General features: G+C 28.3%; 1 protein-coding gene across 2 annotated transcripts in view; it reads right to left on the bottom strand.

The window, feature by feature from the left end:
• LOC130671121 (acetylcholine receptor subunit alpha-like) overlaps positions 1-23,546 on the bottom strand; it is a 230,535-nt gene that overhangs the window by 4,228 nt on the left and 202,761 nt on the right. For both annotated transcript variants that reach the window (XM_057474836.1, XM_057474837.1), the window contains 2 exons: positions 1,330-1,476; positions 724-882 (listed from right to left, as the gene is read on the bottom strand). In XM_057474836.1, the coding sequence (XP_057330819.1) occupies positions 724-882; positions 1,330-1,476 (306 nt within the window). The remainder of the gene's footprint in view (positions 1-723; positions 883-1,329; positions 1,477-23,546) is intronic.

Here is a 23,546-nt window from a genome sequence, read left to right as displayed (position 1 = left end):
ATTTGCGGTAATTTCCCGTAAAATTTGATAAGTCTGCGGTATTTTACCGCAAAGTAAAATATTGTACAGTGAAAACTGAAAAAATAAAAAAGCATACGGTGCTTACGGTAAAAATGCCGCAGATTATGGTAAATTGCCGTATTTTTACCGCAACTCCTCGTAAAATGTCATAAATTACCTATAATACTAGAAATCACCGTAAAATGCCATAAGATGCAGCAAATTTGCCGTAAGAATATTGTATTTGACGGTCAATTACGACAAAATGCGGTAAATTATGGTAATTTACCAGAATTCGGATCCGCCAGGATAGTTATAATTTATTATATAATATATTGGATGCAGCACTAGTATATCATTATTAATGTAGACTATTTAAAAAAAAAAAATTAATTACCAAGCGTCAAAGTAATTGAGAGTATTTAATAAATAACATACATTTACATCATCGGTGATGTGTTCTAATTCAAACGGTCCAAAATTTTGGACGGTGATCGGTGATAAAAATTTTAACATCAAATTATTTACACCACAGACTCAAAATTTTTTACTGAGCATATTTTACATTTGACTTAAAAATGTTTACTTCATTTGACGAAATGTTTATTAAGTAAATGCGTTTACTTAAGTCGGAAATTTTCTTTTTTCCAGCGTCGAGAATATTAATTTTTTTTACGTGTGTTTAAATGAAAAATACAAATTAAGGAGTGAAATAAAATTTACCTAGACGGTGAGAGGTCTTCTTTAGAAACATGTCGACTAGAAAACCTCTTGGGTGTTAAATGTTCCTCACTGTCTTCTTGACTCGAGGGATGATAAGGATAATAGCTCGTTTTTTCTTTTCCTCTTACTGTTCTCATGAGAACTCGACCAGAAGAAAATCTTAAACATTTATATAAAAAACGTTTGCAATAATAAATAAGTTGGTCTATTGACTTTAAGCTTCAAATAAAAATACATTGGGAGCTTGAAGGGCTTATCGATTTGAACATATTATGTTCACCAGAAAAAAATACACTCCATTGAGCTGGGCGATTTTATTCTACCTTTTGTATTGCAATAATGTCAATAATAAAATAAAAAAACACTAAAGTGTTGATAAGAAAAATTGTCGTAAAGCGCAACAACTTTGCAATCGTAGAAAGTACTGGATTTTTTTTTTTTTCTACTGAATGAAACCACAAATGATCTGGGTCTACATCAGCACGCTATTATTCTCTCAAGTTTCGGCTTTTTACTATGATATTTGTATAAATAGATGTTCATTATTATTATTATTTTTTTTTTTTTGGTTCGTATATTTTTTATGTATAAAGATAAAATACTAACCGACTTGGCTCGAACTTATATTGCGGCCTCCGCATCACTAGTAATCGTGGTAAAATGTGGATAAATACTCGTTTTACCCACGGTGCCATTTTATGAGTTTGTGGTGAACGAAAATGAACATTTAAGACTACCACAGTCACACATATACTGAAACAAATAAAATATAATTATATCGTTAGCAATTAAATGAGTTTATATCACTTAAATATTATATATATATTAGGGTGGGTTGAAAAAAAACTTTTTTTTTGTTTTTCTTGGCATGGGGGTAGAATTTGTACCTTATAAAAAAAAAAAAATTTTTCAAGAAAAAAAAAATTTTTTTACTCAACATTTTGAGGTGGCCCACTCGTTTTTTAAATAAATAATTGATTAAAACGGGGTAGTTCCAACGAAACAAATTTTTTTTTGTCCAACATCGTGGTAAACATCTAATAATTGTCGAATGTGATTTTTTTTACTTCACTTTCAATTTAGGGGAGGGTGGGGCAGAGCGGCCCCCCTAAGCCAATTATTATTTTTTGTGGCTTTCAACCATAAGATCACTTTACTTTTGTCCTATTTCGAACGAATTTATGGACATTTTGCCAAAATTCTGAAAAATTTTTTTTTTTTTGTGAGGCAGAGCGGCCCCCCTTCAAAAAGTGATAAAAAAAATTTTTTTTTTCGTTTTTTTTTTTTTAAATTGTTTTTATCATTAAGAATATATTTCTTACTCTTGACAACTATTTTTGGTTTTATATTACTCGAAAAAAATTTTTTAAAGCGTAAAAAATCGTTCACTCTCGATTACCTTAATTACTAATTGTTATTTAATAAAAAAAAAATCAATTCTATAATTTTACTTTATTTCAAAAATTTATCAACTAAAAAAAAAATTTAATTTTTATAAATTTTTAGTGACCAAATTTGCCTCTTACATAGAGAAACGGCCGAAAAATATGAAAAAATAATTTTTTCGGAAGTTTCGGCTGGTCCATTTTGCCCCAGGTGTTATGCGTAGGGCTAGAAATGTGGAATTATAATAATTTTTTTTTAATTTGACGATAAAAATATGAAAAAATCACTTTTTCAAAATTTTGGGCTTGTCCATTTTGCCCCAAATGTCATGCGTAGGGGTAAAAATGCGCAAATATATCGGATTTATAGTAATTAGTCGGAAAAAAAAAATTTTTTTTTTGGTCAAAATTTCAGGGGGGCCGCTCTGCCCCACCCTCCCCTAATTCAAAAGAAAACGCTTTTCATTTTTTGGATTTTTTACTTAAATTACAAAAATAATAGGAAAAAAATTTTTTCAACTCCTGACTTTCAATTAGCTTTCAAGGGGACACCCTACAGATTCTAGAACACCATGTAATTTTTTTCGTTGGGACTACCCCGTTTGATCAATTATTTATTTAAAAAACGATTGGGCCACCTCAAAATGTTGAGTAAAAAAATTTTTTTTTTCTTAAAAATTTTTTTTTTTTATAAGGTATAAATTCTACCCCCATGCTAAGAAAAAGAAAAAATAAGTTTTTTTTCAACCCACCCTAATATATATATTTAGTTGCACTCATTTATCTTTTACGCATATAATATTTTTAAAAAAATTAAATAAACAAATTATTCACGTCTGATAAAATCTGCAGTACGCTAATTAATTAAATTACTAAATCGATTATTAAAGTGAAATATTTAAATTAATTTAATGTTTAAAATGAGATAAAACGTTTTAAATGTGGCCATTAACATTAAATCTATTTTACTTTACTTTTATAAGTTTTAATTATTCATGAAACAATTTACAATTAATTAAAGGGTCTCAGGAGCGATGCTTATTAAAAGTAACACATAAAAAGTTAAGGTTATATTTTGACTTATAATGGAAACATACTCGTTCTCTTAAAATTTCTAGCAAGAGAGTCTACTTCGGGTATTTTTGGTATTTACTTCCACTCTGGGTGTTCTACATTGCTCACAAAAATCAAGGGATATCAAGAAATTCCAAATTTTGAAGTAATTTTCGACATTAAACAAACTGCGTTTTATGTTAAAGCTAAAAAATTTAAGATTCGGAAAAATTGAAAATTAAAAAAAAAAAAAGGGAAGTTATTGGTTTCGGTTCGATTTTCGAAAACTGAGCTTCTAACAGATCTCGACGTTTCGACGTTCTAGGATGTTATTCTGACTAATTTCAAGATGATGTCCGAGTGTATTTTTATGTGTTTCCATAATTTTCTTTCCATGTTGTGTTTTTTTTTCACGATTTCGTAAAATTTTCACACTCCACTTTTTTTAAACAACTACTCTCTAAATCTGAAACAGCGAATATTAGGGTGTTTCAGAAAAAAAAAATTTTTTTTTGGTATTCAAAAATTGAAAGTATACCTGAAAATAAAAATTTTGGTGCCAATCCGAGCTCTTAATAATAATATTAAGGTTTGCCTCAATCCATTTTTCTATTTTCCATTTAAATAATATAGGAAAAAAATTTTTTTTTTTTTTAGAATTTTCTTGCTTACAGACCACTCAACGGATTTTTATGTGCAATGAAATTTTGTGTAGGAAATTGAACGCTCTACAAAAAAAGTCTCTTATCATTTTTTGATAAATCCCACTTTTCAAAAGTTATTTAAGTTTCAAGTCAAATTTATCGTAAATTTTGAGATCTTTTCACTTTTTCGGCGAAACTATCGGTCTTATTACAAAATGTCATAGAAACTTTTTTGTAGGTAATTTGATTCCTTAAAAATTATTACAAATACAATTTTTTGAAATTCCGCATTGTTTTCAATTTATTTTCATTTCAATGTCAAGCTCTTAAAATTAATCAGAAATCTTATTTTTTTCAAAGCTTGACATTGAAATGGATATAACTTGAAAACAACGCAGAATTTCGAAAAACTTTATTTATAATAATTTGTAAGGAATAAAATTATCTACAAAAAAGTTCCTATAATATTTTTTGATAAGACTGATAGTTTCGCCGGAAAAGTGAAAAGATCTCAAAAGATACCTTTTGAAACATACATACAGACAATCGGATATCATTCTAAAAATCATCGGAACTTTCTTAGCTCTTGAAATTCTAGCAAATGTTATATTTCAACCACTTTAAACTAAGAGAGAAATTCTTATACATGCTAATAAATTATACTGATAATTAAAAAAAGTTGGCGAAAATGAAATTATAAGTTATGTCATCACTAATTGAATTGGTAGATGGTATAAATGTATGATATTTTCTTGTATCATTTGTAACCTCTATTATATTCGTGACAGTGTTACAGTGTCAGTATTCAAGTCGATCCAAATTACAACCACTTTTTCATCTACGTAAGTATCTTCAGCATTGATCAACGTCGAGTGAAAAGTACGACGCAATTTATTCGTGACTCTTGAGATGAAAGCTGCGGTTATATTAAGGAAAAAAAAATAACGAAAGAAAAATCTATTTTTTTTTTTTTAATAGTGGTGAATATAACACAGTTAAAAAAAAAATTTTTTCTTCACATTTCATGAATATATAGTTCACAAAGAAAAAATTCATCTTCCTTCAGTATAAATTCAAGTAATTTTTTTATTTCCATTTACATTGAAATAAATTATTACGTCATTGTTAAAAATTTTAACGATTTCCGGATAAAAATTATGGAATGTAATGTTTAGAAAAAAGAAAAGAAATGCTGAAGGCAAGTAAAGATACATTTTGTTTATTTATTTATTAATAATTTTTATGTCAAGGCACAGCCCAAATGGACATTTTATACATTAATATAGTTTCTTACTAGAGTAATTTTATTATCTAGTCACAATTTGTGAAAGAATATTAATAGACGATTCAACTCTAACTGAATAATCTAAATTCTAAGCTGATTAATAATTTCCCCCATGAAAAAAATTTATAAAAAAAATATTCTAAAAATACATAAAAAATATATAAATATATATAAAATATGTGTAAAAAGTATATTTTAAATAGCTAACTTTTGGCCGATTTTCGTATATATTTTAAATACATTAAAAATACATCTTAGAATATATAAAAAATATATTTTTTATATTTCATTTTCTAGGTTGGTGATTAACTTAAAAATATATTACATATATTTTTTTTTTATATTACCATACCTATATTTTTTTTATATTTTAAATATAAAAAAAATATATTTTTTGTATATTTTTATACATGTATTTTCTATACATTCTAAGAAAGATTTTCAATATATTTAAAATATCTAAAATATATACGAAAATCGGCCAAAAGTTAGCTATTTAAAATATATATTTTTTATGTATTTTTAATATATTTTTTTTATAAATTTTTTTCATGGGGGTTTCTATTTTACAAAAATTGTTGTTTACTTTCATTTAAAGTCTACACTTAATAGTTAGTCATACATTTTATTTTTGAAAACCTCAAGACTACTCGATTTTAATATCTCAGGAGGCAGATCTTTTCAGACTGACAGATACAGATAGATACATAGAGTAATGTATACGCTAAAAAACTTGATATATATATATATATATATATATATATATATATATATATATATATATATATATATATATATATATATATATATATATATATATATATATATACAGCAACACAAACAGTAAAAGAAAATTGAAATAAATGATATTACTTTAATACTATGCACGTTGTGGTTATAAGAAAATAATAGAAAAACTTTTTAAATTTTTTACTCTCGATAGTTAATATTCGGTATGGATTTTTGCCAAAGTGATGTTCCATATTTTTTGAACACTATTATATACTTTGTATCGCTATGATATTTTTAATCTGTACAATAAGAACTTGACATAAAATAAATTTTGTTAAAATAATTAATGAAATTAATTTATAAAGATTCGTTAATGTAAGATTTTCGCCCAGAATTAAATGGCTCGGAGCTTGACTACATTATGTTAAGTTCGTAAAATTTTGGACGGGAAAAGGTTACCTTAGGTCTTAAAAGCTATGCATAAGAATGAGCTTTCATATATATGTATATTTATGGTTGCCTTTTTTTAAATCGAGATTTTTTTTTCAACTGTACAAGCAACATTTTAATAGTTTTTCAGGTTGTATTACATGCTTCCCCAAATTTTGGGTGCAGTAAGATTAAAAAAATTTTTTTCAATTATGTAAATCTAGTTCTTAATTGTTGATATCGCTTACTTAATAAAAATAGAACATTGAACATTGTGTAGAGGATAGAATTTCTGACAAGGAGGAGTAGTAACAGAAGATGACCGCATAGGGTGTATTCCTATCTGCTATCAGTACAAGTGAGGAGCACTGTACTCCCCGCATGAAAAAGCTATATATTGTTAAAAGTATATAAAAAAATATATGGTGAATATGTGATAAATATATAGCGGCAAAAATATCTATATTGAAAAATATATGTTTTTTACATATATTGGATTATATATTTATCATAATATATTTACTTGTATATAATGTTTTGTATTTTTCTATATATATTATCTCATATAATGCTCAATATATTCTTATCATATATGGATAGTATATATATAATTTATAAGTATAATATGATAAACTTGATATATATATCCATATAATTTGACTCATATAATTAGAGGTATATGGTCTCTATATAATTGATTATATATGAAAAAATTTATATGATTAAATATATGGTTTGCGGTCTATTGGAATTATATTTTTCCAGTATATTAAAACTTATATTTTTCGCAATATATTGAAAATTTTATTTTTTCAATATACTTTTTCAATTTCTACACAATTCCACTAAAAAAAAAGTCAAATTTATTCTTTTTTCTCCTTCTTTTCATTGACCTTATATTTACTGGCAATAACCTAAGAAAAGTAAAAAAAGTGCCATATATATTACAATATATTGGAAACCATATATTTCGCAATATATTGGAAAACATATATAAAAAATATAAAAAATACTATATATTAATTAATATACTACTTCCAATATAATATGTCAATATAAAATAGATATATTAAAATATATATGTAAAACATACATAAAAAGTCATATATTGATAAATATATTGATAATATATTCTAGCAATATATTTTTTTCCAATATATTATCATATATTAATACAGCAAAAATATAAATATTATTTTATATATATTAATTTTTTATAAATCGTGTCCAGATCAATTTGATACAATAATGGTAAACTCATAGGGAGGTGGACAATAATAATAAAGTCAATAAAACTGATCAGTCAAATTTAGTGTATAAAATACAGTGTGAATGTGGAGAAAACTACGTAGGACAAACAAAGCAAAAATTTATAAAAAGAATTAATCAACATAAAAACGATTGTAAACCAGCTAGTATATTGAAAGATAATAAAACAGCTTTGACAGAACACCATTTCGAGACTGGCCATAATTTTAAATTTGAAGACGCAACTATTTTAGATTTCGAAGATAACTGGTACAAAAGAAATACTAGTGAAATGCTTCATATAAAAAATAACAACACAATAAATTTGAGATCAGATACACAAAATTTAAATTGTATCTATAATGAAGTTCTCAAATTTAACTTGAACAGATAACCAAGAAAACTACAATTTATAATTATCAACATTAATATATTATACCTAGATTATTATACACTAGTTGAGAGTATATGTATTGAGTGTCACATGAATTGGAGTTTGTCTTTATCTCATTGCTTTGTTATTTATTTATTGTAAATAAAATATTAAATAATGCTAATTATTTTTAAATTGTTAATAATGACGTATGTCTCAATAACATCTAGTCGACAATAGAATTTATATGATCAAGGTATGATGCGATCATGTTTGTGATTTGGTTATGTTGTACCATGTGATTTTAAAATTAATTGTTTATGCATTTATAGTTTTTGTAAATCTTTATAATGACTTGTTTTAGTTGCTGAAGAAGTCCCAATAAAGGGACGAAACGTCCAATATATGGTCAAAATTAAATTCTAATTTTGTATTATTGTCCACCTCCCTATGAGTTTACCATTATTATTTTATATATTGTACAATATATCACATTATAATATTCATATATTTTATCATATATGTTTTCACATATAAAGTTTTTTCATGCGGGTCATGAGGGTATTCATATGAAATTCACTCCAAGCCGGTTAATTATATACCTCCCGCTTATTGGAGATTCTCTTCTTTACATACTTTGCCGTCTGTGAAGCCCACTGAGAGAGATTTATTTAGAGGAACAATAAATTATACGAAAACGATTATAAGGAACTCTATTATCGCCAGAAGAAGAAAGCCGTGATTAATTTGGCTTAAATTATTTCAACCCAATTTATATAGCACATACACGGTGAAAAAAAATTATTAATAAATAAATAAAAAAATAAAATATAAAGATTATTTTGTTTAAATATATTGAATGTTGAATGAGAGACTAACAAGAATAAGCGATACCGTATAAAAGAATATTGAGGATAAAAAAAACTTTGTAAAACTAAATTGAAACCTTGTTTAAGGTTCCAATGCAGCCCTATCAATTGCTTGAAGAAAGTTTTTTGCCACGGGCTTTTCAGTCGTCTCAACGGATTCGTCATCCAGAATTTCGCTTCTTTTTTAGTATGCCAGTTTTTTTTTGTTTTTTATTTTATTTGCGACTAAAGCTTTCATCCTTTTTTTTCAACTATTCCTGTATTTTCCCGTTTCTCAGTTGTCAATATATCTATACATATTCTCGAGGGATTTCACCGAACGGAAACGTCACCACGTCATAAGATGAAAAGCGAACTGGAGACGATGAGTTTTCTTTCAAAGTTTAACTTACTACGCGGTTATGACAGAAGGGTTCAATTGCAATAGAAAAAGTAGTCTTAGCTAAGAAATCTCTCAAAAATATTGCAATACTTGGTAGAGAAAAAAAAATATTTATAGTGAAGCATAATATAGCATAATCATATTTACGTTTATAAAGAATTATTAATGGAGAATTAATTCCAAATTAAGTTTTTTTTTATGTTGAAAATTTCTATAATGTCGCCATAAAGGAGTTGTAGGAGAGAGTCGGACTAAACATTTCAGAGGTAAGTTATTCCGATCATTTTATTTTCAAAACGAAAAAAAATTCGTATATGTTTAGCATATATAAAGTATATATGTCAATTATATACAAAAAATACATTTTTATCGTACATAAAAATATATATTTCTATCATATACGAAAAATATATTCTGATCATATGTAAAAACATATATTTAAATTGTGTATGGAAAAAAAAACTTTCTTATTCGTATGGCCAAGTCTAATTAAATTAGATCTAAATTTTAATATACTCTTTCAACCCGTATGAAAATAACATATATGGTCAAAATATATGATAAGTATCAGAAAATATATGTGGCCAATTTAACTAAATTTTCTGATATATTTTTTTTTATATTAAAAAATATACTATTCATCATATACGAGTCCGTATATGTATAGCATATATAAAATATATATGTCAATCATATACAAAAAATATATTTTTATCATATATGAAAATATATATTCGTGTCATATACGAAAACTATATTTTTACCATACATAAAAATATATATTTCCATCATATACGAAAAATATATTCTGATCATATATAAAAACATATATTTATATTGTATATGGAAAAAAAAACTTTCTTATTTGTATGACCAACTCCAATTAAATTAGATCTAAATTTTAATATACTCTTTAAATTGCAGTTAAAATTTTCAAAATTAGTTAATTTGATGTGAACATATATACCCCTATACATATACATACACCGAATAAAATATATGCTTAAATATAACAAAGAAAATGTATGGTGCCATATATAATATAAATTATATGCTACCATATATTTCATTTCATATAAAAATTATATATTTTTTGAATATAAAAGGAAATATATCAATACAATATATTATAAGGTAAATGTAAATGTATATATAGCTTAATATAAAAAACATATAAGTTACATATATGAAATACATATATTTACTGCTATATATAATTTTATATTAAATCGGCCAAAATTTCTATATAATTTTTTATAATATACAATATAATATCTCATATATTTTTTTGTTGCAAACATATATGATTTTATATATTTTAACCATATATTTTTTTTTCACACGGATAATTATCGTTCTATTAAATATTTTTTTATTTTCCATCAATATTTGACATTTTTTAAAATCCAAACTTTTAGCCCCGGTCTCTTCTACAATTTATCATTAGCATTGATTGATACTTATTCAGTATGATGAAAATCTGCCAAGCGTTTGAAAGTTTTAATACACTAGAGTGCATCATCTTCCTCTATACATATAAAATGTCATTTAATTTGAACGGTTTACCGAGTTTACGAATGAAGTTTACTTATCGTAATAACATCAGTGTCTATCTCGATTTACTCGTTTCCAGAAACTAAATGCACTTAATCTTATTTGTTTTATTTATTTTACATTAAAAATATAAATGTCAGTTATTTTGTTTGATAGAGTAGAAAAGAGATACTACAAATATGTACGTAAAACATAGAGCTAGTCTCTTTGCCTTTTGAAATTTAAATTTTTTGTTAACTCAGGTAAAATATTTGTTAAGCCAAAGTCTGTAGTTTGAACTACACTAAACCTATATTTTATTGATTGCCGAGTTTGTTGTCTCAAGAGATTTAAAAATCTCATCAGAAATTCCTTCGGTACTTTTATCCTGTTTTCACTTACTCATGCTTTTACAATAAGAATAATGTTTTCGATATAAGTTCTTATACCCTAAAGGGACAAAGGATCTGTATAGGACAAAATTCACCAAGAGATAAGTAATAAGAATAAATACAGTCTATGTTTTTTTGCGAGTTTATGTCGAAGTTATCTTGAGTCTTTTGTCATGACTAAAAAGGAAATAGTTTATAAAAGCTTATATATCGTTGAAAACAATGAAAAGAAACTCTTACATTTCCATGAATTTATTTTTGATTTTTTGTAATACGTTTCATTTACTTGTTTCTTTTTAATACAACTTCATAAATGTACAAAGTAAAAACAACAATCGTACATTTGCTTTCAACCACAATCGGAAATAAATCTCATTGGTGCTTAGCTATAAGTCCCTGGTCGGGTGATCGAACTCTCGCGGGAATATTACATTTTTTACGTTTTTTTCTTTAGTACGAAACTGCTCTCTAAAAGTGAAGTAAAATTCATTAGCAAATAGTGAATATTCACTAATTGTCGGTAATTCAGTTTCAGATACTGCACGGTAAGAAATATTTTGCGGATATCACTATGCCAGTATGGGCCTGAATGCCATAATGTATGGAATTGTATGCATAGATGATTCAAACATTGCGGGAATAGTAACATTGGCAATAGTTGTCGCGGACGCCGCAATGTCAGTATGGCCGTCGAGCCTTTACTACATTGCCGTATCCAGATTGCTTCTGGCCGATAAGTCTAGTCTAACGACATCTATCTAGTTTTGATGGTAATACGATAGTATACACATTGGCAATAGTTTTCGCGAACGCCGCAATGTCAGTATGGCCGTCGAGCCCATACTGCGTTGCCGTATCCACATTTCTTCTGACCGATAAACCTAGTCTAACGACATCTTTATAGTTTTGGCGGTAATACGATAGTATACGCATTAGCAATAGTTGTAGCGAATGCCGCAATGTCAGTATGGCCGTCGAGCCCATACTGCGTTGCCGTATCCACAATGCTTTTAGCCGATAAACCTAGTCTAACGATATCTTTACAGTTTTGGCGGTAATACGATAGTATACGCATTGGCAATAGTTGTAGCGAACGCCGCAATGTCAGTATGGCCGTCGAGCCCATACTGCGTTGCCGTATCCACAATGCTTTTGGCTGATAAACCTAGTCTAAAGACATCTATATAGTTTTGGTGGTAATACGATAGTTTACATTGATTGACACGCCAGAAATTATGGCGGGAAAAACTAGAAGTATTGTGCCCTCGGCATTGTAGTATGGGTCTCAGGGCCATGCTGTTTCACCGTGCCTGCTATGCATACGTGTGAGCAATACAATAGCTCCAGTACTATACAGTATAGTAAATAATGCCATACTTCTGGGACTTGGTATAATATTGTCTTGGAATATTTCACATACTATTTAAGTATCTGTCTTGAGACCGTACCAGCATGGTGTTGAACGCAATGCATTTCTTACCGTTGCGATTTTGATGAAAATTAAAGAAGAATTAATCGAAATACCCATACAAAGTTTGGAAATTGGCCCATTACTGGGCCAAGAATGTCGATTCATTGCTCAGCAATGGCAATTTTTATTGGCGAAAAGTCGGAAATCTTTAGACGCGTTGTGAAATTTCATTATAACCCTCACTTTCCGTAACGCCGGTGAAAGACGAGAAAATCTACTTTGATTTTACTCAACTTCTTTGCATGTATGTTATTTCGTATCAATTAATAGAGATATGTAAGGTTATAAAATTCAGCTGACGTTGCTTTAATCTACACATGCGTATGCTGAATAATTAACTGGGCTTGTGCAGTCTAGAAATTTTGGTCATGTTAATAACGCAGCTAAATTCAAAGTGATGTCATAAGAGATAAAGGTGACAGATTAGTTATTGACTTGAATTATTGAGTAAGGATATACTGCGCCCATTTCACTCAAATTTAGTGGTTTGATATGAAAATGAGTGTTTCAATATATATAATCATTTATAGTGATGGTATTATACATTATAATTTAACGATCTGCAGTGAGGAAACTTTGCATAACTTTCATGACCATACAGTCAGTCATCGAGAAAGATGACTATATTAAAACAACGATACGTAGTCATTCTGATAAAAATTTTCACTCCGTATAAGTTATTATATAATAAACAGTATTGTATTTCTCTCTACTCATTGTTTTGTTGAAAAAATATTCTGCCAAAACAAATTAATTTTTAATTTAAAAACATTAAAAAAAAAAAAAAAACATATTATGATTTTTTTTGTAGCATGAAAATGTAAATGGTAAAATTAATTTTATTATTCAAAATTAATGGCATTCTGTCATAACCAGATAACAAATAAAAACCAAGCAGTTATGACTCTTCGGCCGGTATAAATGATTTTACACACCTGCAAAATTAACTGGTTTTATGTGCGTTGTTCCGCTGAAGCGTAATTCAGTTTGTTATCAACCACAATTAATTTAAAAAAAATAAACGTCAAAATAAAAAAAAGTAAAAATGAAAAGCTCATTAAATATTTAAAGGATTATCCGAGAAAAAAAATCATTTAAAATAGAGGTACCGTTTTTGATCACTTTAGTGCAAGTTTTGATAACTATATTTTATAATAGTGCAACTATTAATAAATCTTTTTTGCGACAGACACTTGAAATGTACGACATTTAGTGCCTATAGCCGGCAGCTAAAAATATTAGATAAGATACAGCTGGTAAAAAAAAAAAAAACCTAATCGTTCTAATAGTGACGTCATCAACGGATCAAAAAATATTTTTTGGTTACATGTGCGATAGCAAACGACCAAATAATATCGAAGTAACTCAACGAGCCATCTTGTGACAAAATTTATCATCATATTAATTAATACCCTTACCGACTTCTCTCTCATTTTCAACAAATACTGAAAACAATCTTCCCAAATAAATAAACGCGGGTTTATAACCTGCATTCATCTAGTACAGACGTGAGCATTAATGCCTGGGTTTGGAATTTTTAACTCTCATCCACTCTATGAAAGTGTCAAGTCTAGGGCAAAATAATGTAATGGCAACACTGAGACCGGAGTAAAGTGTGAACTTAGTCATGGCAAAGATGTATATATTTATGATGGTTAGCAGTGTAATGTTGTGACAGCTTGTAAACATTGGAATAGGTTATGTATTTAATTAAGACTTTTGAATTAAAACAAGTTTCAAAAAGCTCCCTTTAAAAAAAAATACGTCACTGATAAAAATCTCGAAGAAAAAATTTTTCCTGATTCAAAAAGTTATAGAAAATGTTATTGACAATTCACGATTTTCTACATGTTTTCAGGATTTACTCCAAAACCAGTGGTGATAAAAAAAAACTTTGAAATAAAACAAGTTTCAAAAATCCTACTTTAAAAGAAAATACTATTCAAATTTTTAAAAATCCCAAAGGAAAAATTTTTCCCCTTTAAAACTGTTATTGAAAATTTTATTAAGAATTATTTCTTGCATGTTTGCAGTTTTTTTTTATCACCACTGGTTTTGGAGTAAATTCTGAAAACATGTCAAAAATCAAGAATTTTCAATAACGTTTTATATAACTTTTTTAATTAGGAAAAATTTTTTCTTCGAGATTTTTATCAATCTGACTGGTAGTATTTTTTAAAGGGAGCTTTTTGAAACTTCTTTTAATTTAAAAGTCTTAATTAAATACATAACCTATTCCAATGTTTACAAGCTGTCACAACATTACACTACTAACCATCATAAATATATTCATCTTTGCCATGACTAAGTTCACACTTTACTCCTGTCTCAGTATTGCCATTACATTATTTTGCCCTAGACTTGATACTTTCATAGAATGGATGAGAGTAAAAAATTCCAAACCCAGGCATTAATGCTCACGTCTGTACAATCGAGTCTAAGACGCTCGTGTGTTGGTCGCCTTCGGCTCGGGAACCATTCTTCACACCTCACGTCTTAAACACAATCGCACTCGATAGATAAACTACTAATTTGGCGTAAATAAATACTCGAATCAGTGTAGGTCTTAACTGTATTATGCAGGATTTAGATCACCACGAGTCTACCTCGGTCCATTTAGATCTGCATTATTACTCTCGGGTATAGAGATTATTTTCATTTTTGTTGTTATGTATTATTAGTAAGTGTATATACTAATTTTTTATTCAAAGCCATAAAGAGTAGTTGCCATTATTATTTTATACTCTATATATAATACAGTAGGTACTAGACATGTTAGTAATATAAATAGATATATGAGGCTGTATTTCCTTCACATACGTAATGTTGAATAGAAAGCTCGGAGTTGAGCGTTTGGAAAACTTTAACGAAAAAACAAGTGGATTAGTGTAGTATATATAAACTAAATCAGCGGGTAGTATTTAATATTTATGTTTAAGAGTATATACGTTACATAAAAAGTGTATATTAGAGTATAAGCGAAAGCAAGAAACCAAAGAGAAGTAACGAGTGAAAGAGACAGCTAGGAATTCATTAAGATTTAAACTTCCAGGAGGGATCACTTCAATTTCATGACGACGGGGAAATTTTGTTGGTACAGCGATCGACCTGGAATGAAGGAGAGAGAGATAGCAAAAGAGATTAAAGAAAGAGAAGATACTACTGAATGATGTTAAAAGCTGACATATCGCTAATGATTTACCTGACTCGAGTAATCTAGACTATACTTAACGTCTTCACTGAAAGTCACGTCTCGATTCATTGACTGTACAAACGGCTATCTTTTGCAATCTGAATTAGTATTTTTTCTATTTAAAAAGGCTCAAAGCATTTCACTGTATACACGGAAAGAAAATTATGGCAGCGGTTCCCATAATTTTGTGAAATTTTTTCCTATACCATCATAGGAATTACGACTATAAATTATAGGAGCGGTTCCTATAATTATAGGAATGTTTCCCATAATTATAGGAATAGTTCCTATAATTATGGGAATGATACCCATAACACTATAGGAATGGTTCCTATAATTATAGGAATACTTTCTATAATATTATAGGAACCATTCCCATAATATTATGGGAATGGTTCCTATAATAGTATGGGAACTATTCCCATAATGCAATTGGAATGGTTCGTATACCATTATGGGAATCATTCCCATAATATTATGGGAATAGTTTCCATACTATTATAGGAACCATTCCTATAATATTATGGGAATGGTTCCCATATTATCATGAAAAAATTATTTTGAAGAAGTGTGGTAATCACTTCTACAATACACAGAAATATTATTAAACATAAAAACAAAAATTCAAACATTGAAAAAAAAAATCGTATTTGGCAAAAAAAACATTAAAATTTTTAACAAGAATTTTTTGTCAGCACAAAACATTCAAGAAAATTCAAATTTTGGAAAATTTCTACACTATTGTGCAAAAAAAAAATTTTATGATATTATAGGGATGGTTCCCATAACATTATGGGAATAGTTCCCATAATATTATAGGAATAGTTCCTATGCCAATATGGGGACCATTCCCATAATAGTATGGGAATGATTCCCATACCATTATGGGAATGGTTCCCATAATGATATGGGAATGGTTCCCATAATATTATGGGAGCCATTCCCATAATGGTATGGGAACTATTCTCATACTATTATGGGAATGGTACCCATAATATATGGGAACCATTCCTATAGTAGTATAGGTACTATTCCCATACCATTATGGGAATCATTCCCATAATATTATGGGAATAGTTTCCATACTATTATAGGAACCATTCCTATAATATTATGGGAATGGTTCCCATATTATCATGAAAAAATTATTTTGAAGAAGTGTGGTAATCACTTCTACAATACACAGAAATATTATTAAACATAAAAACAAAAATTCAAACATTGAAAAAAAAAATCGTATTTGGCAAAAAAAACATTAAAATTTTTAACAAGAATTTTTTGTCAGCACAAAACATTCAAGAAAATTCAAATTTTGGGAAATTTCTACACTATTGTGCAAAAAAAAAATTTTATGATATTATAGGGATGGTTCCCATAACATTATGGGAATAGTTCCCATAATATTATAGGAATAGTTCCTATGCCAATATGGGGACCATTCCCATAATAGTATGGGAATGATTCCCATACCATTATGGGAATGGTTCCCATAATGATATGGGAATGGTTCCCATAATATTATGGGAGCCATTCCCATAATGGTATGGGAACTATTCTCATACTATTATGGGAATGGTACCCATAATATATGGGAACCATTCCTATAGTAGTATAGGTACTATTCCCATACCATTATAGGAACCATTCCCATAATGCATAGCAAAACTCCCCATAATTTTCTTTCCGTGTAGCTGGATATTCAACGATAAGTGGAAAATAACGGAGAAAAATCAAGTTGCTTAATTTCTTATTCATTTAAAATGAGTTCTTTGCATGAAATTTCAATAATAAAATTAAAAATTGTTTCAATAAACTTTTCAATAAAAATTGAATTTTAATAAAATGACTAGTTTAAAAAAAAAAAAAAGAAATATTATCATAATTCTGTGCAATATATCCGGTGAGTTTCATCACCGGAAGATTTTAAACGAAACGAATTATAACGTTGGAGTTTTGTTATGTAGATACGCGGCCTGAAATGATCTATAATTTGTTCGTAAAACCGCGTTCAACTTCCGGCGAGTTGAATTGATAATGCGATATCCAACCACCGGTTCTGAGCTTTCCTCTACAATCTTCAAGGTAAATCGACTTTAATTTAAGACGAAGAACTTCGGCATTATGAGAGAAGGAAAAATTATAGATTTTAAAATGTGGTAGTTTATTCCTTCTTATTATTAAAAAAAGTTTTAATTAAACAATTTTAATAATTAGTCATCACCGTAAATTTAATTATTGACAAATAAATAAGAAGTTTTTAGTGGATTTCTTCAGAAATCAAACTATTGTAATGAGTCTTATGGTGGAATTATCAAAAAATTTTGACACCATTTGTCTTATTTTACCATAGTAGAGTCCAAAAATACCATCCACTCAAAAATTTATGGACATATATATATATATATATATATATATATATATATATATATATATACTGGTCAAAAAAATTAAGGGATAGAAAAAAAATCCGAAATTTTTGGGTGATTTTCAACATGCTGTAACTCGGTGAAAAATGGTCGTATAAGAAAATTAAAAAAAGCAAATTGTAGCCTCAAGTTTCTAGTTTTCAGATCTGGACCTCAAAATTTTTTATCATGTTCGGTTCCGGAGTAATCATAAGAAAACCACCGAAAAAAAAATTTTCAAAATTTTTGCTGGTCTTTCAATACCTCTATGGGCGTCAATAAATTTTTTTTAATAATCCGAGTGTATGACTTTTCTAGGAAATTTTATGCCCTTTAATTTGGCGGCCTGAAAAAGTCTCTACGACGATTCGGCGCCGAGTTATCATCGATCAAAGCAAAAAAGTCCATTTTGGCTTTGATAATCAATAACTCCGGATGTATTGGTCGTACAGAGAATGAAAGCAGGGTTTTGATAACTGGAAAACATTCTCTATAAGGCAAAATTGGTGGCGTTTGATAGAAAAAATTTTTTTAAAGCGATATTGTTTAGTAAAAAATAGGTCAAAATTCACAAATTTAAGGATATTCGGAAATCTTGCTATAACTTTGGATATAACGGATGAACAAAGGATATCTTCGTCTTTTTTTCAACCTCAGTGTCCTGAAAAAACCCTGAAAATTTCAAATCGCTGCGATTTTTCTTTCTTAGTGCTCCGAAGCTTTAAATTTAAAGTGATAAATTGATTCTGTAAAACGTATTTTAAAGTTCGTACAATTAGCTTTAATTTCCACTGTTCAATTTATTTTTTCAAAAATCTCTAATAATTTGATGATCTCGAAAATTTTACAAAACATTGAAAAAGCATATTCTTGCAGCTTCCCTAGTAGAAATAATCAAGTTTTCACTCGATATAAACCAGTAACTGGCCAGTGATATCGAGTAAAAACTCGAAATCGCGCCAACTACAACTAAATCATAAACATTGGTCACACCGACACTGTACCTTTACTAGTGTGTGTGTCTGTTTATTTTTTTTCTGTTAACCTGTACGCGTCGTTGTTTTAAAAAATATTAAAAAACAGTGTGAATTAATTAAAATTTGTGTATGTTAACGTGGAAATATTTTACAAAATATATTACAAAATGGATGCGGTAAAAAAAGTTGACACAATAAATGAATTGCGACTGTGGGCGATAAAATCAAATATTGCAGATTGTTATTTAGACGAGTTGTTAAAAATTTTGCAATCTTGGAAGTCCTGCCGAAATAATACAAGCTGTCGGAGTAATTTTAAGTAATTCAAAAGACTGGGAAGGCAGTAGAAAACCTAAATAAATATTTTTTTAATTTTCTTCAATTAAAAATAATTACTTTATTGTCAGATTTATTGTTGTTATTCTATTAATCTAATGATGTTATTTATTTCATAATATAAATAAATATAAATTAAACGTTTATGTCATTTCGTTTATTTAACATTATTTTTATTTTATTTGACAATTTTTTATAGTTTAATTTTTTACAGTTACTTGACAGAAACTTGACATTACACTGGCCAGTTACTGGTTTAAGTCTAGTTAAACTGGCTAGTTACTGGCTAAAAACTCGATATCATTTCTACTAGGGTTAGTCCTCTAATGACTGCTAAATGATAAGGCATAGCTCGATTTCCTAAAATTCATGTTGTAGCATACAAAATAAGTATTAATTGTACTATTGTAGCCTTATCGTATTTAAATAAGAAAGCTACCTTTCCATTCCGAGAAAGACCAAATGGCTCTTTTTTTATAATAAGATGAATAATTAACTAATTAAGAAAAGCGATAAAAAAATAAATGAAATAATTATAATTGTTTTATAAATAATTGTTATTAAATAGAAATACTTTGAATAATAGAATCACGTCGACTGTATTATGTCACGTTTAAATTGGATTTTATTTTGAGGGGAGTGTAAAGCATTCGAAATAACTTCCTATGCTATTATTCTTCGTCCCTGACGTCTCTCTGTCTCAATATGCCAGCTTGGAATTTCCAATTCTACTGTCAACCGTCTCCAGACTATATTTGAATCGTTTTTTGCATTAAATTCATTGCTTAATATCTATATGTTACTATTCAATGGATTTTTTTGTTATAAATAAATTTATGAAAATTATATTGAATTGAACCAATTTATATATTTTTTAAAATTGAAATAAAATTTTAAGGATATATAAATAAATATAATTTAGAATAGTAGTGGGTATAAATTGTATAGATAATAAAAAATTTATATAGAGGTACAATAGATATGTGTCGATGTTGAAGTAAATGCAGCAACCGTACGACGGTAAAACAAGACATTAGCTTTACGGAGCGGAAGAAAAGGGAGTTTGCCTCGTTTTCTTTTTACTTCTTCAACGCATTTCTGGCTACTTTCCAAAGTATTTTTCCTTATACTTTCGTCGTGAAAAAACCAAGACTGTAAAACCACTAAAGAAATGCCGTAAACTATGAATAGGTTTTTTTTCTTACGCTAGTTATGTGATCATGAGTTATTAACGATTGTTATAAATTTTTTCCTTTACGATGGATGAATTTATATTTTTTTCGGTTTAACTAAATCAGTAGTGATTTATTATATTTTAATTGTTTCCATACACGTGAAAAAAAGTTGATTTAGTTTAACGGCAAGTGGAGATTTCTTGACAGGGGTTATCAGATATTTCCGGCTGAGATTTTTCGGAAACAAAATCTCTACTCTCTAAACATGAATTAGTGGAAATTTCATTAATTACGTCAGTAAAGCTATATTCACTCCATAATCAGTGTATTTAAATAACAAATTAGTGAATTCTCACTAATAAATTTAGTACTATAATTTTCACTAGCAAATTAGTGATTTTCACTACTGAACTAGCGATATTTTCATAATTTCTACAAGTGAAACTGTTATTCACTTCTTAATTCATGAATTTCACAATTTCACTAGTAACTTTAACTAGCAAATAATTAAATATTTTACTAGATATAAATATAATTAATAATTATGGTGCTATTTTTAAAAATTTTAATAAAAAACTTTCAAAATAAAAAAAAATAGAAGTACAGAACAATAATATATTTATATGAAGAGTACGTCAATCATAACATCACGGATTTTTTATTTCTTCATCAGTTATTGTTTGGTATCATAACGAATATACTATTGACACTCACGCGATCACATGCGTAGGTCAGCGCAGTGGATAGCATCAAAGACTTTGAATCGGAAGGATGCAGGTTCGAGCCCAGCAGTCACCGGTATTTTTTCATCAATCAAAATCATGTATACTTCCTCTAAGTAATGATTCTAATACATTAATCACATTTCGAATCTAATTACAAGTGTCTTATATTTTTTTTCGCAATATAATATTTTTTTTCACCGATGAAATCAGTGGATTCCCATATTCACTTTTCAATTTAGTGGATTCTCATATTCACTTATCAAATCAGTGAATTCTAATATTCACATATTCATTTAGTGAATATTCACTAATTCTGCGTGGTACGATTGTAGCATTGACAATTAGTGAATATTCACTTGAAATTAGTGAAAAATCACTAATTCATATTTAGAGAGTAAATACAAACTACAGACTTCAAATTGATGCATTACTGTCTAATCTAGCGAAGTGCACTTAAATTTTTTGATAAAATTCGTTTGTTTAAGACAAAAACTCGGCCAGAGCACCTGATAAGTGTATTATTGCAAAAAAGATAATCGTTCGCCCGCAAAATCTGTTTGATAATTAATTTTTCTTTTGGAATTCAAATTTAGTTACTTTTGTTAGTTCGTGTAGATATCATCCGTATTATTAATAATTTATAAATGTACGCAGACAAAAGTTGACTGTTTAATCATGCGTCGACACGTTCATTCACCAAACAACTACCAACTACTCTTGGGAAATTAACGACGAGAGAAATGCATCGAGGGTTTTTTATTGAAATAAATACCATCAACTGAGTAAAATATGAAAGCTGTTGAATGAGGATTTTCATATTCAAATAAAAACGAAAACTCTTACTAGATGAATATTTTATTGATCTTTTCAATTTTATACGCTTTTAAAAATTAAATTTATAACTTTTTTTCGTTTAACAACTTTTATTTCTAAAACACAATTTATAGGGTAAAAGTTCCATTTGTGGCAACTGCATCATTTTTGAATATTTTATACTTTATTTGAATTAATGAAAAAGAAAAAGAAAATTTCTGTTGTAATAGTGTTATAAAAGAATCTTTACGCATATTTTCAGAAATTGATTATCGCATTGTGTCTTTTACAAATTATTTTATTTTAATTTCCAGTGTCCAAATCTGGCCCTCAAATGATCAAAACGGTACTTCTACCCTACTCTCTTAATTTGAATCAGTGGAATTCCACTGGTTCGCCAGTGAAACCTCACTGGTTTACTAGTAAAACTTACTGATTCGACCAGTGGTCTTGGCGGCCATTTAATCCCACTGGTTACTCAGTGAACTTCACTGGTAAACCAGTGAATTTTAATGGCGGACGTAATAGTCACTGATTTATCAGTGAAAATTTTCACTGATTCACCAGTGAGTTTCACTGATTCAACAGTGAACTGATATAACTTTCGTCATAACCCAACTTATACATATAGGGCATGATTACTTACGTAAAATAAATGAATTAAAAACATATTTACGCAAATTTACTATATCCAACTTTCATTACATTAACTGTATTAAAATTATTCAAAGCAATGTAGAAGAAAGAAACTGCACTTGGAACTTTCTTCGAAATTTTACAAATATAATGGTCGATTAAATTATAAAAATTATCAAGGTTTGGAAGATAGCTTAAATTAAAAACATAATATAATTTATGTAAAATAGAAAATGCAATAATAGGGTCATAATTTGGCTTGAAATTTATTAATTAATTCAATTGACATTAATAAACAAACATCAGGTTATGTATAACTTTCTATAACCGGTATAACTAATCATAGGTCGCTGTTGACAACGGACACTCGAGGTACTTAAATTTCGCACTGGTTTGAATCAGTGAACCCAATACTCAATGGTTCACCAGTGAGCAACTTTGAATCTCACTGATTCACCAGTTACTTTTTTACTCACTGAATGAACCAGTGGATTTCTCACTGATTCAAATTAAGAGAGTAGGGGAGACCGGGGCGAGACGGCCGATCTGGGGCAAGAAGGCCCACCTCAAAAATTAACCAAAAATTTTTTTTTCTTGTTTTCTTTTGATTATCACAAATTTAGATTATTTACTCATTTTTAGCCCGATACGTGACACTTGGAGCAAAATGAACCAGTCAAAAATTCTAAAAGAAAATGTATTTCACAGTATTATAACCTAGTCATGATTAATTTAATAGAAATATCATTTTTTGGTTAATTATATGG

This window comes from Microplitis mediator, chromosome 7 (genome assembly GCF_029852145.1).
Source record: "Microplitis mediator isolate UGA2020A chromosome 7, iyMicMedi2.1, whole genome shotgun sequence".
Classification (NCBI taxonomy): domain Eukaryota; kingdom Metazoa; phylum Arthropoda; class Insecta; order Hymenoptera; family Braconidae; genus Microplitis; species Microplitis mediator.
Note: the sequence above shows the minus strand (reverse complement) of the source record. Positions and strands in the feature narration are given on the sequence as shown.